The 19531-nt window shown below is 41.6% G+C and overlaps 1 protein-coding gene across 1 annotated transcript in view; it reads right to left on the bottom strand.

Moving 5' to 3' along the window:
* TTC39A (tetratricopeptide repeat domain 39A) overlaps nt 1-19531 on the bottom strand; it is a 74947-nt gene that overhangs the window by 37703 nt on the left and 17713 nt on the right. The window contains exons 3-5 of the mRNA XM_087719686.1: nt 4900-5031; nt 3290-3366; nt 855-922 (exon numbers count right to left, since the gene is read on the bottom strand). Of these exons, the coding sequence (XP_087575812.1) occupies nt 855-922; nt 3290-3366; nt 4900-5031 (277 nt within the window). The remainder of the gene's footprint in view (nt 1-854; nt 923-3289; nt 3367-4899; nt 5032-19531) is intronic.

Raw genomic sequence — 19531 nt, 5'->3', positions numbered from 1 at the left:
CTTACAGTTACTATTGTAGACTTTATGGGAGAAATTATGCTGACCTTGTTCATGGACTTTATAGTAAGCTCAGAAATACCATTTATTAATATGAGTTGCTAGTTCACCTGCAAAAATCTAGAATTTTAACTTATTCCTGGCTTTTAAACCTGCAGGATATTCTCATTCACTCTTTCCCTCCCTCCCTCCCTCCCTCCCTCCCTCCCTTCTCTCTCTTTCTCTCTCTCTCTCTCTCTCTCTCTTTCTCTCTCTCTCTCTCACACACACACACACACACACACACACACACAGAGACACACACAGACACACACACACACACCTACTTTTCTGCACCCAACTTTTTGTGGTCTATTTTCTTTCCAGCTAAAGTTATTATTTAATTTTCTCCCCAAACCTGCAAAAACAATAATGGTCTTCCATCTTTCCCTCTTATATTTCAAATACACTTCTTTCCTATATACGGCCTCAGCATCATTTCCTTTGCAGTTTCTGCAAACAAAAGAGAGATGCCAAGAAAGAAGATATTTGAACAGAGAGACAAGCTGTGCAGCAGCAGAATGGATAATTGTGCTGTATACTTTGGCAGGGAGGAAGGCATCACAATGAAAAAAACAACAACCCGCTAGCCCGGATAGTTTTCCTTCAAATGAACAAGTGCCAATTTTATTAAACTAATAAAATATATATGAAGCTTATAAATTAAAATATGAAATTCACTTAATAATTATGTATTAGTTGAATATAAAACATGATAAAGTATTTAAAACAAAAACTCATAGATCACTGCATCTCTTGCCATTCTCACATTCCCCTGACTGCCTTCACAATACTGGGTTCTGAAACAACAACCTTACCTGGAGGAATGTAAGAGCTGCTCTCTGAAGCAAGCATTCAGCATAACAAATTTCTGCATGGATTTCTTCTAGAAAAATTGAAGAAAGAAGAAGAAATGTTTCAAAGTTTCTCGATATAATGTGATTATTATCAATGTTGTAAAAAAAAGTTTTTTTCCAAGCAAGAAACTGAAGGATCACCTATTGCCACTTAAAATGCTAAGAGGCCATCTTCAGAATCAAGCAAGTGATAAGAAGATAAAATTGTTGCCACATCCTTGGATAAGTTGGCCTGAGGACTGCCTAGTAACAGCTCTTCTTTCTTTTTTATTACTTGATTACATTTTTTGCATTATTTTCTATTTCTATAAGTCTCACAAAGAGACATAGCTGAAAATCAAGATATGCCGAGAACAAGATGTTGTTCATGATCTGTGGCATTTGATGCTGATGTTCACCAGAATACAAGAGATGGAGGAAAACAAGGAGTATGGATTGGTGGTACAATAGTAGAATTAACCAATCTATCAATGGTCTGAAATTAGTCATTTAAGTTAGATCCTTCCCTAGGCCATCACCTTATTACTGTACTATAGCTATTTTGGTTGACTGGGAGGTTCCTGCTTAATTTTTATGATATATTTGCTTTCAATGGCCTTCAGTTTCTCTATTTTTGTGCCTTGTAGGTCTCATATACTTCAGAACTGCCTTACACAGCTAATCCATTTTTGTGCAAGCAAAACCTACTATATTTCACCAAGACAACATATTTTAGCCCCTCTTGAGGAAAGACCCTGAAATCTTACATGCAAAGCAAAGTGGTGATAATGTGCAATATCCTATGACACATTGTTGGTGACAGAAATCCCAGCAGTCCCAGTTGCCATCATAACCCCAGTACTGTGTGGGTCGTTAAGGGAGAACCTCATAACAAGCAGACTAGTGAATAAGGGTTGGTGGTAAGAGCTATGGGTGGGGTGGGTGCATGCTGCAGACAGGCACTCTGGAGAGCAGGCAGCTGCTGCGGGCAGGTGAATGATCAGTAGCCACAAGAATTGGATGTTGATACATACAGCTTAAGAATTGCTCAATCTTTTTTTCCTGTATCTAAATGTTTCTTCTTAGAGATGCCTCTTATATCCAGTCTTAACAGAATGAAGGCAAATATATGTGTCCCGGGATAATGTTGCAGTATCCAGAGGTTTAGTCTTCTGAGCATTCAGAGTCATGCTGGAGCCCACCAGATTGCAAGAACACAAGTGAGCAGTCAGACCCAAACTCATTGGTAGCTTGTTTATGCAATGAACAAGGAAATACATTTAATTTCACAGTTGTTGACCAAGCAAATACAAAGGTAGCCAGGGAAATTATTGAAGCCTAGGTAATGGAGCCCTTTGTCAGTCAACAGGAGTGCTATTTTACCACCAGCTTATTAGGTATTTAGGAGCTGAGGACTTGGCAGCACAAGGAAACAATAGCCAATGACTTAATAACCAGCCATCAACACCCCAATCAACAAATAAAGAGCCACACACAACCAGGCATCACATAAATACTATGCATAGAAGAGGTCAAAGCATGTATTCAGTTAGAGAGAAGTTCCCTGAGGATGGGCTCCAGCACGAATCTGAAAGCACGGAAGATTAAACCTCTGGTCTCAGTGACCCACCCAGATTGGCTCCTGTAGTCTTAACAGAATAACAGAATAAGAGAGTTGGAAGGGACCTTGGAGGTCTTCTAGTCCAACCCTTTGCTCAGGCTGCAAACCTCATACCATTTCAGACAAATGGTTGTCCAAAGTCTTGTTAAAAGCCTCCAGTGCTGGAGTACCCACAACTCCAATACTGGAGGTTTTTAAGAAGAATAGACCTATGTAACTGTATTCTCTGACATCTAAATATATGTTGGGGCTTAATTGACTATAGTATTTTGTTTTCATCAAGGACCATGCCGATTATAATTTAAGCAAATTTTCCCCACAGCAAAGTCTTATCACCCACATATACAATCATAAGATATGGAGCTGTTTCCCAAACGTAGACATATAACGCAACATCTGAAGCTTATTCATCAGTTATATCAACAGAATACACATAGCCGGCGTACAAGCAAAACTGAGCCCAAAATTTAGCGACAAATGTGTTAAGTGAATCGCTGCAGTTGTTAAATTATTAACATGATTGTTAAGTGAATCTGGTTTCCCCATTGACTTTGCTCATCAGAAGGTCACAAAAGGGGATCACATGACCCTGGGACACTGCAACAGTCATAAATATGAGCCAGTTGCCAAGCATCCAAATTGGATTCATGTGACTGTGGGGATGCTTTAAAAGTCATAAGTATTAAAAATGGTCATAAGTCACTTTTTTCAATACCATTGTAACTTTGAACAGTCACTACATAAATTGTTATAAGTCGAGGACTACTTGTAATATGACAGAGTTCTGTTTGTTTACCTTCAGGTAATTGTTCAAGATTCTGTTTGTACACTAAATTGTTGAAAGAGTCTGCTACAGAAGACTTTTTCCGAAACCTAAGGAAAAATTATACAGGCTGGAGATTTAAAGTATACTTACAATACAAGTTAAGCAAATTATTCAGAAATATAATTGACACACATTCTGGAATGCATAATATTGGATGCATGAATTTCTGACTTTTCTCAAGCCCCGCATGGCATTGGACCTGGGTACCTGAGAGACCGCCTCCTGCCAATTACCTCTCAAAGACCGATTCGATCGCACAGACTTGGCCTTCTCTGGATTCCATCTGCCAGCCAATGCCGGCTGGCGACCCCCCTGGGGGAGGACCTTCTCTGTTGCAGCTCCGGCCCTCTGGAACGACCTCCCCGTTGAGATCCGGACCCTTACTACCCTCCCGGCCTTCCGTAAAGCTACTAAGTTCTGGCTGTTCCGGCAGGCCTGGGGCTGTTGAAGTATCCAGCCCCACTTTAATTGTGAATGTTGTTGTATTTTAAATTTTGTATTGTTTTATTTATCCCCTTTCCCTTTTTATTGTAAGCCGCCCGGAGTCCTTCAGGAGTGGGTGGCATACAAGACCAATAAAACCTGAAAACCTGAAACCTCAAAAACGAAATATATTTTCCAAATTGATTGAATCGATAATTCCTGACAGCTAGAGGACATGATGAATGGTGCTAACAGGAATCCTAGTTTAAAATACTGAGCATAGCAGGTCTGTAATCCCCTCTCTTGTAGACAAAATGAATCTCATAGGTTAATACTATATATGTTTACTTAGAAGGTAAATCTCACATAATTCATTGGAATTTAGTATTTAATAAAAGCACATAGAAGTTTATTCTCAACTCAAAACATCACCTGTCTTTTTCTTCAATACTCTTGAAAGATACTCTTCAATACCCTTGCTACTTTTCTTCACTTTGTAAGTTTCATACCTGTTATGGGTAGTCCTCAACTTATGACGTAATGAAAGCTGTCTATTATGGTCACACATCATGACAGTTGTCAAGCCAACTCCAACTCTTCTTTTTTATTAAAAAAAGCATAATGTGAAAATATTACAAAGCTATGATGGAGAGTAGATATCAATCCTTATGGATCTACCATATATTTCCTTCTTGTCTCCCTTGCCTGATGTCTTTGATTTTACTTGCTAACCATTTCCTAACTCTTTCCTGTAATTTATATAATAAGGTTTATGTGAAAGAGAATAGCAAGTATATATACATGCTACTTGCAGGCTCCTAAAAAAGACTACTGGGCTTTTAAAATATGTTTCCAATTAACACTATTGTAATAGCATCTTAGAGAGCCCAGCTTGGTATTGTGATTAAGGCACTAGACTAGAAACTGGAAAACCGTAAATCTTAGTCCCACCTTGGGCAGAAACCCAACTGGGTTACCTTGGCCAGTCACTTACTCTTGGCCCTAGGAAGAAGGCAATGGCAACCACGTCTGAAAAACCTTGCCAAGAAAACTTCAGGGACTTGTCCAGGCAGCTTTCAAGCATTGGACATGATTAAACGGAAGGGGAGAAAAAGCATCTTATATACTAGTATAATTATTGCATTTTATGTGCTTACTTCTGACATATAACTTGAGCTTCTTCCATTGTATTTCCAGCATTCAATATGTCCTTGGAGTCAAAAGTCATCATGGCCTGAATTTCCAAAATGGTAGCATAGGTCAGAGCATGATACATGCTATCCTTTCTTCTATAGGAGAGAAGTTAGAGAAATAGGTACACAAGGCCCAAAGGCAGCACAAGAAAAGAATAAGGTGACCAGACGTCCCGATTTTCGCGGGACAATCACACTTTCGCGCAATTTGTCCCGTGTCCCGGGGCGTTCTTAAAAAGTCCCAAATTTTGTGACCGGACCCGGAAGTAAGCCTGCCCCGCCCCCAGCCCTGTATACCTGTCCCATCCGGCCGGTATTTTGTCCCTTCTGTCTCCCCGTTGTTCAGAAAAGCAACTTCGGGAAGTTCTTTTGCTAGCAGGCAGGTTCTAGGACGCCGGCCGCCACCAAAGGACCTTCCCGGAGTTGCTTTTCTGAGCAACAGGGAGACAGAAGGGACAAAGTACCGTCCATTTTCCCCGTGCCACGAGGGCAGCAGGAAGACTAGGACAGGGATCTCCTCTGGGCTGCAGCCTGGGAGAGAAGCAGCAGAGAAAGGTAAACCAGCATTTTATATTTTATTTGCTTTCGGCCCGAGCGGGGTGGGGAAAACACCTTGCCAGAAGCTGCTGGAGAACTCTTTCCGAAGAGATGGTTTGGGAACTGGGCGGGCGAGATTGGAGCGGGCAGGGGACCGCACTTGCTCCCTTTTCCCATGACCCGCCTTTCCCCACGGAGCCTGTGGACACAGCTGCTGGCTGTGCAGGTGGCCTGGAGGGAATCCCCGAACCTCCTGGCGTGAACCTGGCATTGGAGATTCCCTCCTGTTTCTGCGGGTTGGGGGGGGGGGAGAAGGTAATTGCAGAGCCTGGACTGAAGTTAGGAGGCTGACTCGCTACAATAAGCGGTGACCATTATTTGGAGGAAGAAAAAAACGTAGCCGTGTGATGGAGATTTGCTCTTGCAGAACCTGCATAATCTTTTTTTTCCAATTTTTTTTAAAAAGCCTTTTAAACATTCTTATTCCTAAAGGCAAAAAAACCCCATGAGGCTTGCTGGAGAACGGAGCGGAGGTGACGTGCGAGGGGGGGTGGGGTGCCGTGGTGAGGGGAGATGTTGCTGAAATAATTCCATCTATCAGGAACTTGGAGGTGGGGGGGGAGGTCAGTGGGAAGCCTTTGCCGGCCAGATGCCAGCCGTAGCTCTGAAGTTGCTTTCCTTTCTAACTGAAGCAACAGATGTTTCCCTTGCTTAACATCTCAGTGTTTTTCCATGGGGCGGGCTGCAAGAGGGAGGGAGTGAAGACCTTTTCTGGATTGCTGCAAAGCAAGTCTGGGGAAGTCCTTTGCGCCGGCTAGAAAAGGTCTTCACTCACTCCCTCTTCTTGCAGCACGCCCCAATGCGAAAAATGCCGAGATCGGTGCACTTGGGGCTGCTGCTGCTGCGATGTCCAGGGAGGCTCAGCTGGTCTGAGTAACATGAGGGATCGCCCTCATGTTATCGTCTTCCCGGATGGGCTCTTTTGTTCAGCCTGTAATTAAGGTTCTTTGTTATGTCTTAGAAAAGATCACCTGGTTAAAAAGAAGGAAGAGGCTCCCCTGGTCCGGAGCCCATCTGCAGGTTGGGAGGGAGGGAGAGACACACAGAGAGACAGACAGACAGAGACACAGAGAGAGAGACACACAGAGAGTGAGTGATTAAGTGAGTGAGTGACAGAAGACAGACAGACAGACAGACACACACACACACATACACACAGAGTGATAGAGGGAGAGGAAGGGAGGGGAGAGAGCTAGAGAGCTAGAGAGGGAGGGAGGGAGACAGAGAGAGACACACACAGAGTGAGTGATTAAGTGAGTGAGTGAGTGAGAGACAGACAGACAGACAGACAGACAGACACAAACACATATTACACACAGAGTGACAGAGAGAGAGGAAGGGAGGGGAGAGAGATAGAGAGATAGAGAGGGAGGGAGGGAGAGAGAGACAGAGAGAGACAAACACAGAGTGAGTGATTAAGTGAGTGAGTGAGAGACAGACAGACACACACACACACATACACAGAGTGACAGAGAGAGAGGAAGGGAGGGGAGATAGATAGAGAGATAGAAGGGATGGAGGGAGGGAGACAGAGAGAGACAAACACAGAGTGAGTGATTAAGTGAGTGAGTGAGTGAGAGACAGACAGACACACACAGAGACATATACACACAGAGTGACAGAGAGAGAGAGGAAGGGAGGGGAGAGAGATAGAGAGATAGAGAGGGAGGGAGGGGGAAAGACAGAGAGAGAGACACACAGAGTGAGTGATTAAGTGAGTGAGTGAGAGACAGACAGACAGACACACACACACATATACACACAGAGTGACAGAGAGAGAGGAAGGGAGGGGAGAGAGATAGGGAGAGACGGAGGGAGAGAGCTTTCAATTTGTAGGGATGTAATCTGGCTGTTTTTGCCTGCTCTCAAAAAGATGAGCAGGGTTGAACCTGGCTAATAATTGGAGGGGAATCCACCTGGGAATTTCAGTACTGTATATTTAATAGGAAAATATTAAAAATTGTCCAAAAGCAACAATGACAATTTCCATACTACTGTTAAGAAAATTACGACACATCAATAAAATTATAGGAGCTGAGTTTAACTCAAGAGAAACTTTTCTAAAGGTAGACAGTTATATAACAATTCCACAATTCTGAAAGAACAAGCTTGTTCTATATGAAATTTAATGCTACAGCAAAATGAAGTAACACTGAAGATAAGTGCAGGTAGTTCTCAATGCACGACCACAATTGAGCCCAAAATGTATGTTGTTAAGTGAGAAATTTATTGAGTTTTGCCCCATTTTACAATTTTTCTTGCCACATTTGTTAAGTGAAAAAAAATTTTTTTAAATCAACCCCCCCCCCCCCGGTCAACCCCCCACCCCCTCTTTACCAATGTTAAAATCTGGTCACCTTAGAAAGAAAGAAACTTGCCTTTAAGAATGTACAGGAGCATTAAAGGCTGTGCTATCTAAAACTGTAAAATCTATCCTATTTTATAAATTAAATTCCATACTGAGAATCACATCTATTTATTTTAGGATACAGTGTTGAGATATAATAGAGGAAGAGAGGCTAACAAAATATTACAGAGCCTGAAGCCTAAAGAATGGTTGTGTCTTTCTTTCTTTCTTTCATTGCATTCCTAATAATATGCTTGAAAACAAAACAGTCATTTCTTTTCATCCTGCAGAAACATAGTGAAAGGCAGACACTTTCACTAAAATCTTTGGCACTCAAAATGCCATTTTTATGCTCCCCTTAGAAGCATGAAGGGGATGAGGTTTACATTTTGCTAAAGGTAAGTCTTCCTTACAGGATTTCCTGCTTATATGTATTTTTTAATTTAGCAGGCAATGTTTACAAAGCATTTTTTTAAAATGCTTTTTAAAAACTTTTAGTAGATTTGCTTAATTTTTGTATATCTGCCTGTATTGGGTCACAGTGGCTGATCTAAAGCATTCTCAAAGAATTGCTGTAGTATTTTTTTGTCTCTCTTTGATCAGTTTACTAATATGTTCATCTGCTGATAAATTATTTGCAGGAATTACATAATTTATGGCACTGTCATATGGACAGCTAGATATTTACATGATAAAATTGGAAATGGCAAGACCAGAAACTGGATTTTAGTAGCCAAAAAGAATATAACTACAGAGATAATCTCCCGATTAAATAAAACAAAGGGCTGTCTAGATTTTCTTCTCTGTATTTTAAGTGCTCCCTCTTCTTCTCTATTAATCCTATTTTCCCCTCTATGAATCCTTTAAAGAGTCCAAAAGATGCCATTCATGTAATTTATTCAGTAATTTATTATCCCCAAAGAGTTGCTCCGGTTCTTTCATGTATCACTCCTTAATTTGAAGCAGCAGTGAGATTAGTGTCCTTGCATTCTGCAAGATTCTATTTAACACAGATACCAATAGAGTAAAATGTTAATTAAATGAGCCTCTTTAAGTAAAGAAAAGGAACATCCATTATCTGAAAACACTTAATTATGTTAGATACAGCACAGTCAGCTATACTTTGGGGAACATCATGCACTGGGAAACAAAAGATGGGCTTGTGTGATTCTTAAAGAGGAGAGGTCTTGAACTGAAACTAATTATAACAATCCCTAAAGTATATTCCCTATAACACAAGCATTTCCGTATCACATTGATGGCATTATAAATTTAAATTTGTTATTAGCCCATCAGTTCCTTATAATACAAAATATTCTTAACACAATATTTATATTTTAAAATAGTGGATGTATAAACAAAAATATATAAATTAGAATAATGCACATTTTAATTTATAATTATAGCATATGTAAAATATAGAAGGACTATTATGTATCAAATCATGTATCTTCTTTTGTTTTGAGAGTTTATATTTTACTATGTTATAAATTATTATGTCTGTGTTGTATCCCTATTACTAGCTTGGTCTTGTATATTTTGTTTGAATAAATCAGGCATTTTAATGGGGAGGCTTGTAAATAATAGACTGAAAGAAACTCTGTTGAAGGTGAAAGTAGAGCTTGCAAAAGACAGACTGCTATTCAAAACTTTTTTAAAAAAACAAAGATTATGTCAACAATGTCAACACACAATAACAACCCAATGCAAACTAGTGGAGAAGAAATTGAAGAAATAACAGATGTTTTCTTCTTAGGATTAAAAATTCACTAGGATGATAGTGTGATCATGAAATAAAATGATACCTGCTATTTGGGAGAAGGAATGTTAGAAATCTAGACAAAAAATGAAAGTGAGACATTACGGACAATAAAGGAATGTTTTGTGAAGGCCAGGGTTTTTTCAGTTGCAATTACAGACCAATCTCCTTTTGCTGTGTCACCTGTAAAGTCATGGAATCCATCATTAACTAATCCATCACTCTCCACTTAGAGACAAACAACCTACTCTCTAAAAAGCAATTTGGTTTCAGGAAAAATTTGTCCTGTAATCTGCAACTCAAACACTGCAAAAACATTTGGACCTCTCAACTCGACCAGAGTAAAGCAATAGATGCAATCTATATAGACTTCTGCAAAGTCTTTGATTCAGTGGTACATGACAAACTGTTAAAACTAAATTCTTACGGCATTTCTGGATCTTTGCAGAAGTGGATAGCTGCATTCCTATCAAACAGGCAACAAGTAGTCAAAATTGCAAATGCTATATCAAACCCTGCAGCAGTTAACAGTGGTATTCCCCAAGGTAGTGTTCTAGGACCAACAGTCTTTCTGTTTTACATACATGGCCTTTGTGATCATATTATAAGCAGCTGTGTCCTCTTTGCCGATGATGTAAAACTATTTAATACCACAGACAATTCTACTACCCTATAAAATGACCTAGATTATGTATTGGAATGGTCAAACAATTGGCAACTCCAAATCTTGGCTAACAAATGCTCAGTACTACACATTGGCAATAAAAATTAAAACATCAAATACAAGTGTACTTTTACTAATTATAAATGAACAGTTGCAAAGCTAAGCTGAGTCTGGTTAATTAGGCGCGAAAGCTAATAATATAATGTATAATTCATTCCCTCCCCTTGGCATCCCCATGCACAGTCCAATCATATTTCTCCCAATTGTCAGGTGTGAGATAACTTTGAAAGGCATCACCAGGATGGAATGCTGGACCGTTGGCCTTGGCGGGAAACACCCCTCCTCCACATGCGCAGTAAGGTGGTCAGTTCAGTGTCTAGAAACTTCCTCCAGCACAGCAATGATTCCCCTCCCAAATACCATGCCCCCCTCCCCATTTCAATGGCAGCCGAAGCAGTAGCAAAGCAGAGGCTGACATCCGGCCCTCCTCCAGAAAAGAGTGATCAGACCTGCAGAAACGAGAAAGCACAAACAAACAGACGAACAAGACACGAAAGGGAAAAAGGGGAGAGGTAGAGAGAGAATTTTTTTAGGAGAATGGCCAATTCAGGGCTTGTCAGGATAAGTAGAATAGAACTTGCGGAGTAACCGAGGGGCCCGAACATGGGACCCGTCAACCCATTCAGCGTGAGAGGGGAGAAAATGCTTCCAAGCCACCAGGTACTGGACACGGTTCCGGCGTTTACGAGAGTCCAAAATCTCGTGAACTTCAAAATGTTGCTCACCCTCAATCAAAAGCGGAGCGGGTGGAGGAGGAATAGGTGGACACAACGATGAAGTGCAGACAGGTTTCAGGAGGTTAACATGAAAAACAGGGTAAACCCAGTTGAGGTGTTTTAGGCAGCCGCAGCTTGACCGAAACAGGGTTGATGATCTTGATAATGGGAAATGGGCCAACATACTTAGGCCCCAACTTCTTCGACTTTTCTGGAGTTTGAAGAAATCTGGTGGACAAATAAACCTGATCACCAACTTTGTAATCACACGGTTTAGTCCGCTTCTTATCAGCCTGTTTCTTATGAGCGCGATGCGCAGCATCCAAAGTTTGGAGAGCTAAAGGCCAAATGCGCCGAAGGCGGTCACTCCACTCGGACAGTGACGACACTTGGGACTGCTCACGAGGAACTTCAGGAATAGGTACAAAATCCTGGCCAAACACCACACGGAAAGGGGTGAACCCAGTGCTGCTATGCACAGAATTATTATAAGCCACCTCCGCGTGCGGCAACAAATCCACCCAATCATCTTGCTGGTAGTTGATGAAACAACGTAAATATTGTTCTAGTACAGAATTAGTCCTCTCACAAGCCCCATTAGTCTGAGGGTGGTGGGCGGAGCTTAATCCCTGGGTGAAGCCAATCCGCTTTAGAAACTCCTTCCAGAAAACGGAGGTGAATTGCACACCTCTGTCCGAAATGATGTGGTCGGGCACCCCATGTAAGCGGTAAATGTGGGAGATGAACATCTTAGCAAGAGTCTTAGCAGAAGGAATCTTGGGGCAAGGGATGAAATGGAACTGCTTGGAGAACAAGTTGGTAACAACCCAGATAACAGTGTGTCCTTGACTCTCCGGAAGTTCGACGATGAAATCCATAGAGATCTCCTTCCAAGGGGCGACAGGGCGAGCTACAGCCTGGAGCAATCCCTGTGGTTTTCCCGGCGGGCGTTTAGCAGCAGCACAAACGGGACAACTGGCAACATATCTTTCAATGTTCTTTTTCAAGGAAGGCCACCAAAACTGTCTCTTGAAAAGATGGAGCATTTTAACGAAACCAAAATGCCCAGCCATTTGGGAATCATGAGCCCGCTGAAGAACAATGAGTCGAAGAGACGCAGGAACGTAAAGTTTCACCCCAATCCAGGGCAACTCATCTCTCATAGTGCATTCATTCACGTGCTGCCGGAACCAATCATCATCAGGGAGGGCTTTCTTCAGGTTGGAAAGAAAGTCTTGAGACACCTCTACTTTAGAACGTGCTTGATTCCTAGTAACAACTGGAGCAGCGAGGCTTGTCGTGGGAATGACAGGCTGGACCACACTGAGTTTAGAGCAGTTGTACTGAGGAAGCCTGGATAAAGCATCAGCCATAAAATTGTTCCCCCCTGGAATGTATTTCAGGGTGAAATTAAACCGATTGAAATGCTGAGCCCAGCGCATCTGTTTAGGAGAAAGTTTTCTGGGAGTTCTCAAAGCTTCCAAATTCTTATGGTCAGTCCACACCTCGAACGGGTGTTTGGCGCCTTCCAGAAAATGGCGCCAAGTGGCCAAGGCCCAATGAACAGCAAACGCTTCTTTCTCCCAAAAGGCCCAACGTCTCTCCGTGTCAGTTAGTTTGCGAGAGGTGTATGCGCAGGGTTGTAAGTTACCTTGACTATTAGCCTGAAGCAATACGGCCTCCACAGCCACGTCACTGGTGTCAGCTTGAACCACAAAAGTCGCATCCATGTCCGGGTGCTTGAGGACTGGTTCCTCTGCAAAAAGCCGCTTTAACTTCTCGAAAGCAGCTTGACATTCCATGGTCCAATCCAACGACTTGCTAGGCTTGGGTTTCGCCCCACCTTTGGTCTTTAGAAGGTTAGTAATGGGAACAGCTATCTTAGCAAAAGAGGGGATGAACTGGCAATAGAAATTGGCAAAACCCAATTTTTTTTGCAATTGCCTGTGTGTACGAGGGGCCTCCCACTCAGTGACTGCTTTTACTTTAGCGGGGTCCATCTCAACACCCACGTGGGAGATACGATAGCCCAGGTAGTCAACCTTCTCCTGATGGAATTCACACTTGGATAATTTGGCGTAAAGCTCAGCTGCCCAAAGTTTCTTCAGGACGGTACAAACCAGTTTTACGTGTTCCTCACGTGTTTCCGTGTAAATAAGGATATCATTTAAATATATGATAACACCTTTGTAAAGATGGTCATGTAAAACCTCATTAATTAGCTGCATGAAGACCGCAGGCGCCCCCTGTAGGCCAAACGGCATCACACGAAATTGGAAACAGCCAAGGGGGCAGTTGAAAGCCGTTTTCCACTCGTCTCCCTCCTTAATACGGACTCTATAATACGCTTCCCTTAAGTCCAACTTAGTGAAGATGCGGCCCTTCCCCAATTGGGCCAACATGTCCTTCATCAGTGGCAACGGGTAGAGGTTTTGAGATGATATCCCATTCAGGTTTTTAAAATTAACACACAATATAAGGGAGCCATCTTTCTTCTCTCTGAATAATACAGGAGCTGCTACCTTGGGTCTTGCCGGTTAAATAAATCCCTTCTCCAAATTCTTATCGATGAATCTTCTCATTTCCTCCATCTCCCTAGGGGACATTGAATATATTTGGGGCTTTGAAAGTTTCACCCCAGGTAAAATATCAATGGTGCAATCAGTGGGTCTGTGGGGGGGGGGTAGTTTATCAGAAGATTTTTCACTAAACACTCCTCTAAGATCCCAGTACTCCTTTGGTATTTTCTCCTCCTCTTCAATTCTCTCCTGCCCCCTGGCTGCCAATGTGGGGCTAGTAGCAGCAGAATCTGGAGTCTCAACCTCCCGTTCAGGGGGTATGTTTGTGCGAATACGCAACCAACCCTTCCTCCAGTTAATGTGAGGGTTCCATTTACAAAGCCAGGGGAGTCCCAAAATAAGGGGTCAGTCCATGCCAGGTGCCACAATAAAAGTTATTAACTCCTGATGGGTCCCCATTTTCATCTCTATGGGCTCAGTAGAAAAATGAGCAGGGCCACCTCCTGCAATAGAACCATCAATCTGGCAAAAAACAATAGGGGTTTTCAAAGTCCTCAATTTTAAGCCAAGTTTCTCCACCATTTCAGGACTTATCATACAGTGAGAACAGCCAGAATCAAGGGGAGCTAAAAGTTTTTCATTCGCGCCAAAAGATGGCACTCTCAGTTCAATTGGGATAAGCATGGGACCCTTTCTGGAACTTACCCAGTGATGAGACTCCTCCTCATCCGATTCGTCAGATGAGCTGGGGCTGACGCCTCCCTCCTCCTCCAGCTGGAAATGCTGGGGAACATTTTCAGCAGCGAACACAGCTTCCCTCTTCTTGCCCGGGGCCTTCATTGCTCTTCCCTCTTTCCGGGGAGGGGATGGGGCGGTCTGAGCCAATTTTATGCGGCAATTCACGGCACAATGGCCTTCCTTCCCACAGAGGAAGCAAGTGAAAGGCTTGGCTTTGCCTGTGAAACTCCCTTTTCCCTCACTCCTGGGGCGGAGGGTTTTTTTGGGGGCTGCTGGGGGGGATTTATCCACCTCTCCCTCCTTCATGCATTAAAGCCTGGCTAAATCCAACTCAACGTCTGCCGCGTGTTCATACCAAGCAGTTACACGGTGGGGAAGGCATCTGTTTATGCACTGTTGGTATATTTTTTCATTCAATCTTTCAGCAAACTGATCCAGCAAAGCCTCTTCTGACCACCCCCTCATAAAAGCTGACAACTCTTGAAATTCCTGGACATAATCTGGCACAGATTTGTTTCCCTGCTTCAGAGCCATAAATTTCAGGCACCCACGTCTCTTGGTCAATGGGTCATCAAACCTCCTTTTCATGGCTGCCATAAAGTCATTATAATTCCTCAGGAGAGGGGAATTGCATTTGTGTAGGCCAACCATCCATTCGTCTGCCTTCTTCTCTAAGGACATCAACACCATCCTCACTTTCATTTCATCTGTCTCTAAATCAGGTCCATAGATTTCCATATAATTCCAGACCTGAATTATAAAAAGCTCAAGTCTTTTAGGGTCTCCATCATATTTTACAGTTAAGGGAAGGACTTTTGCCATTTGGCATCGCCTGCCCCCCCCTGCTCTTTGAGCAACTCTAGCTGGAGGGGGGAGGCTGGTTCTGGGTTTTCTTGAGCCCAACCCCCCTCAGCTTCTTCACCCTCCCTTAAACTATGCATCGAGTACCTTTGCTCAAGTTCTTCAGCCGGCTCCCTTTCCACTGCTCTCTCACAGCTTTTGCATTCAGTCCAAGCTTCTTCGAGAAGTCTCATGGCATGGGAAAGCTTGTAGTCCTCTTCCCCAGAGTCAGCCCTATCAGCTGATTTTTTCTTTGGTCTCCTTCTCGTGACTCCAGCATCCAATTCCTTAGGCTCCTCTTTTTGTCCCACACCCAAAGTCCATCTGGGACGAACGGCAGGCTCTTCCACTCTTAGTCCGGCCAGTCTTTCGGTTAAAGATGGTCCCGCCGTGGCCCCCTCCTCTTCCTCCTGGTCACTTACATGCAAAGACATTTCTTTTCTTCTTGTGAGGGCACCCCCCTCGGTAGGTTTTAGCTCCGGGATGGGTGAAAAATGAGACTCAGCTTATTGTCAGCATCACTTCATTCAGTAATCAGGAAAGAAAACCACTGGACTCCATTTGTATTGAAATCAAGTGTACTTTTACTAATTATAAATGAACAGTTGCAAAGCTAAGCTGAGTCTGGTTAATTAGGTGCAAAAGCTAATAATATAATGTATAATTCATTCCCCTCCCCTTGGCATCCCCGTGCACAGTCCAATCATATTTCCCCCAATTGTCAGGTGTGAGATAACTTCGAAAGGCATCACCAGGATGGAATGCTGGACCGTTGGCCTTGGCGGGAAACACCCCTCCTCCATATGTGCAGTAAGGTGGTCAGTTCAGCGTTTAGAAACTTCCTCCAGCACAGCAATGATTCCCCTCCCAAATACCATGTCCCCCTCCCCGTTTCAATGGCAGCCGAAGCAGTAGCAAAGCAGAGGCTGACAGAAAGTCTCAATCTATATTTTACATTTCTCTCTCTTTCATGGCATCTAGAGCACATATCTATGTTTTTATTTGATAACCACCTGCCATTTCACAAGATGTTTTAGTTATAAATCAGAACTCCACAAGTTCATAAGCATTTGAGACATGGTGGAGCAGTGGTTAGAATGCAGTATTGCAGTCTATTTCTGCTGACTTGCCAGCTGACTGCAATTTGGCAGATCAAATCTCACCAGGCTCAAGGTTGACTCAGCCTTCCATCCTCCCGAGGTGAGTAAATTGAGGACCCAGATTGTTGGGGGCAATAGGCTGATTCTGTAAACTGCTTAGAGAGAGTTGTAAAAGCGCTGTAAAGCAGTAGATACGTTTAAGTGCTATTGCTATTTGACAAAGTGAAAAGCCTTGCCTCAAGGAAACTATTTTGAAAGGCTGCAAAAAACCTTTCCATTCCATTCTTTCCTATTCTACCTAGTAGATCGAACCTGACAAAATGATTCCATCTTCAGGTTAGATGTGCTAGGTAAGATAGGATCATCCCTATTTTCTCAATCCATGCTGATGAAGTCAAAGATCCATCAATTTAGAATTTACAGTATTCCGGCACAGAGAATCCTTGTATCGAATTCTTCTAAATCTGTTTGTGCAAGGAAAAATAAGAAGATGGACAAATTTGTACCTCTAGAAATAATCTTATTTCTACTCCCTATGACTTTCTATATCAACTAATACAATATTATGGTACCAGATGTAAATTAGCATATAACAGAAAGGTTTTTTGCAGCCTTTCAAAATAGTTTCCTTGAGGCAATTTTCAATAAAAATTATACCAGTATTTGCATCACAACACAGCTCCAAAACAAATATTATCATCCATTTAACTATATTATCCATTTAACAACCCTCAATTTCTTCTTACTCTGTGCTGCGCAAAACAAAAGTCTTTGGCTAAAAAACCCCAAATCCAAGATGATACTATGATGTGATGAATAGTTAGAAACATGCTGAAAATATACTGAGTGCTCCATTCCATTGTATCTATTACAATTGCTGACCCAACTTTTACTAATTATTTTTGGAATTCAATAATTGGGAAATATAAACAGAATAACGATTGACTTTCATAGAGGCCTCTGTCTACATAATATCTGACCAAGATTATCTGAAATACTTGTCAGGTGTTAGTCAGGTTCCTTATGAACAAGAGTTTTGCATTATTTTAAAAGAATGTTAGACTGTTTTTAAACATGGATTTGGTGCTCTGAAAGAGTGGTAATTGTGTAATACTATTTTGGACGAACAATACAGAAGATTGATTTTTAAAAAGAGTCAGGTTCTCCTACTTATGTATTGCTGGTTCTATTAATATTGTGGACATTACTGGCTTACTACTTCTTCTCACAGACAATATGTGAGATTTCATGTGGCCTTAAATGCTATCATTACTCTGATCTGGGGGGGGGGGGAGGCATGGCACTGCTATTTTACCTACTTCATTCTGGCTATTTGGCCACCCATAAGTTGTTTCCACTTGCCGGTAGCACTGTTGTTCTGCTGAAGCATTAAGTCAAGGACATTGCTTTTAGTCATTATCAACAGCTCCCTTTGCTTCAATGTGTGTTCTTTCTTTCTTTGCACTTGAAAGCTGCACTATTTTAGTCATATATTTCTTTCATAATAAGACCCTTGTTAGGAAACAGCTTGATCAGTCATATACATGAAATACTTCCTTGCCTGCAGACTGGTGGGCAACTTGACATGCAATTTTTAAAAAAGGGTTTAAAAAAAAAAGACTAAAGATGCCATTTCAATGATCCACTTGCATTGGCCTTAATTTGCCCCATCCTATGGCAATTGATAGTTGTTCTCCTGCTAGTAGGTGAAGCTTGATAGGATGGGAAAGATTGGAGGATTTATCTACTAGTTTCCTTAATTTGTCCCACAAATGTAAGGACAGTATTAGACAGCAGAAGAAGTCAACAGCAATTAGGGAAGTAAATTTTAGGCCAACAGACTTTTCTGTCAGTTCAAGGACTTTTGGAAAGCACTTTAATGTGGCCGTCTGCTGGAACTCTTACACAAGGATAGTCCATTCCAGCTGCTCACATCCCTCTCTCTTACATCTCCATAGGCAATCAGCCCAAATCCCCAGTGGCAACAATATTAGCCATCTGCAGTGTCATTCAGAAACAAGTCAGGCTGCAGTAACATCCAACAGCAAATTACTTTTCAGAGCTTTGTTCTTTCAGAGATCTTGTGTCTCTCTGTAGCACAGCAGGTTGATCTATAATGAGGAGAGCTGTATCCACCAAGATGATGCTAAAACAAAAAAATTCTCCTACTGTTCTGTTTTACATTTTTTAAGATGCATTTTAAACAGTATACATTTTACAACACTCCTAATGCAGAGAAACATTATGAGCAAGCATCAACATAGATTTCTGATCCATACCAAATATATTAAACGGACACAGAACAGAGAGTTAGATAACAATAGAACAGAACAGAATGCAATACAATGCAATATTTGGCCAAGTGTGATAGACAGACAAGGAATTTCTCTCTGGTGCCGAAGCTCTCAGTGAACATGTAAAGTGACAGAGTAATAATAATCATAATAATGATACCAATAAGAGTAGTAATAATAATAATACAGCTGTACAACAGGGGTGAATCTAGAATAGATCTGTTTGTCCTATTAATATTTAGTCTTCCTTACCAATCCAATAAATTAATCAAAGCATGTAAAGCTATCTTCTCAATACTTCAATATAATTATTGTTATCATTTGCTTTTAATATTCCCCACAATATAACATGATTCATGTTTTTTCTCAGAACTCACAATGTCAATATGCTTAAGGTGACCAGATTTTCAGATTGGTAAAGAGGGATACCTTTGACCGGGGGGGGGGGGCATTGAAAAATGCCCCTTGAAATGGCATTGAAAAAAGTGACTGATGACCATTTTTCACACTTAGTGACCATTTTCACACTTAGTGACCATTGCAGCATCTTCATGGTCACGTGATCAACATTTTGATGTTTGGCAACAGTTACAATTTATATTTGTAAATTGTAGTTATGTTAAAATAAAATAAAAATATTACAATACTATTTTTGCGTTGTATGAAAAATTTTGTTGCCCCATATACAATTTTTAATCAAGCCCCCACCCCCAGTCAAAGGTGTCCCTCTTTACTGAAAATCTGGTCACCTTGCTTTTTAGGATGCTGTCTATATTTGCCATAGCTTTCCTCCCCAGGAGCAAGCGTCTTTTAATTCCTTGGAATTGGGTATGTCTAGTTTAATGAAAAGAAGGACCGAGGTATTGTATTGTGGTTGCTGCAATTAATATACTTAATAACTCCATTTTTATTCTTTATTTTTTAATAATAATTTTCATAACAGCTGCTCCTGTTTTTGTAAT

This window comes from Thamnophis sirtalis, unplaced genomic scaffold (assembly GCF_051295495.1).
Source record: "Thamnophis sirtalis isolate CommonGarterSnake01/CBP01778 unplaced genomic scaffold, rThaSir2_p1.2 scaffold_7, whole genome shotgun sequence".
In the NCBI taxonomy this organism is placed as follows: Eukaryota; Metazoa; Chordata; class Lepidosauria; order Squamata; family Natricidae; genus Thamnophis; species Thamnophis sirtalis.
Note: the sequence above shows the minus strand (reverse complement) of the source record. Positions and strands in the feature narration are given on the sequence as shown.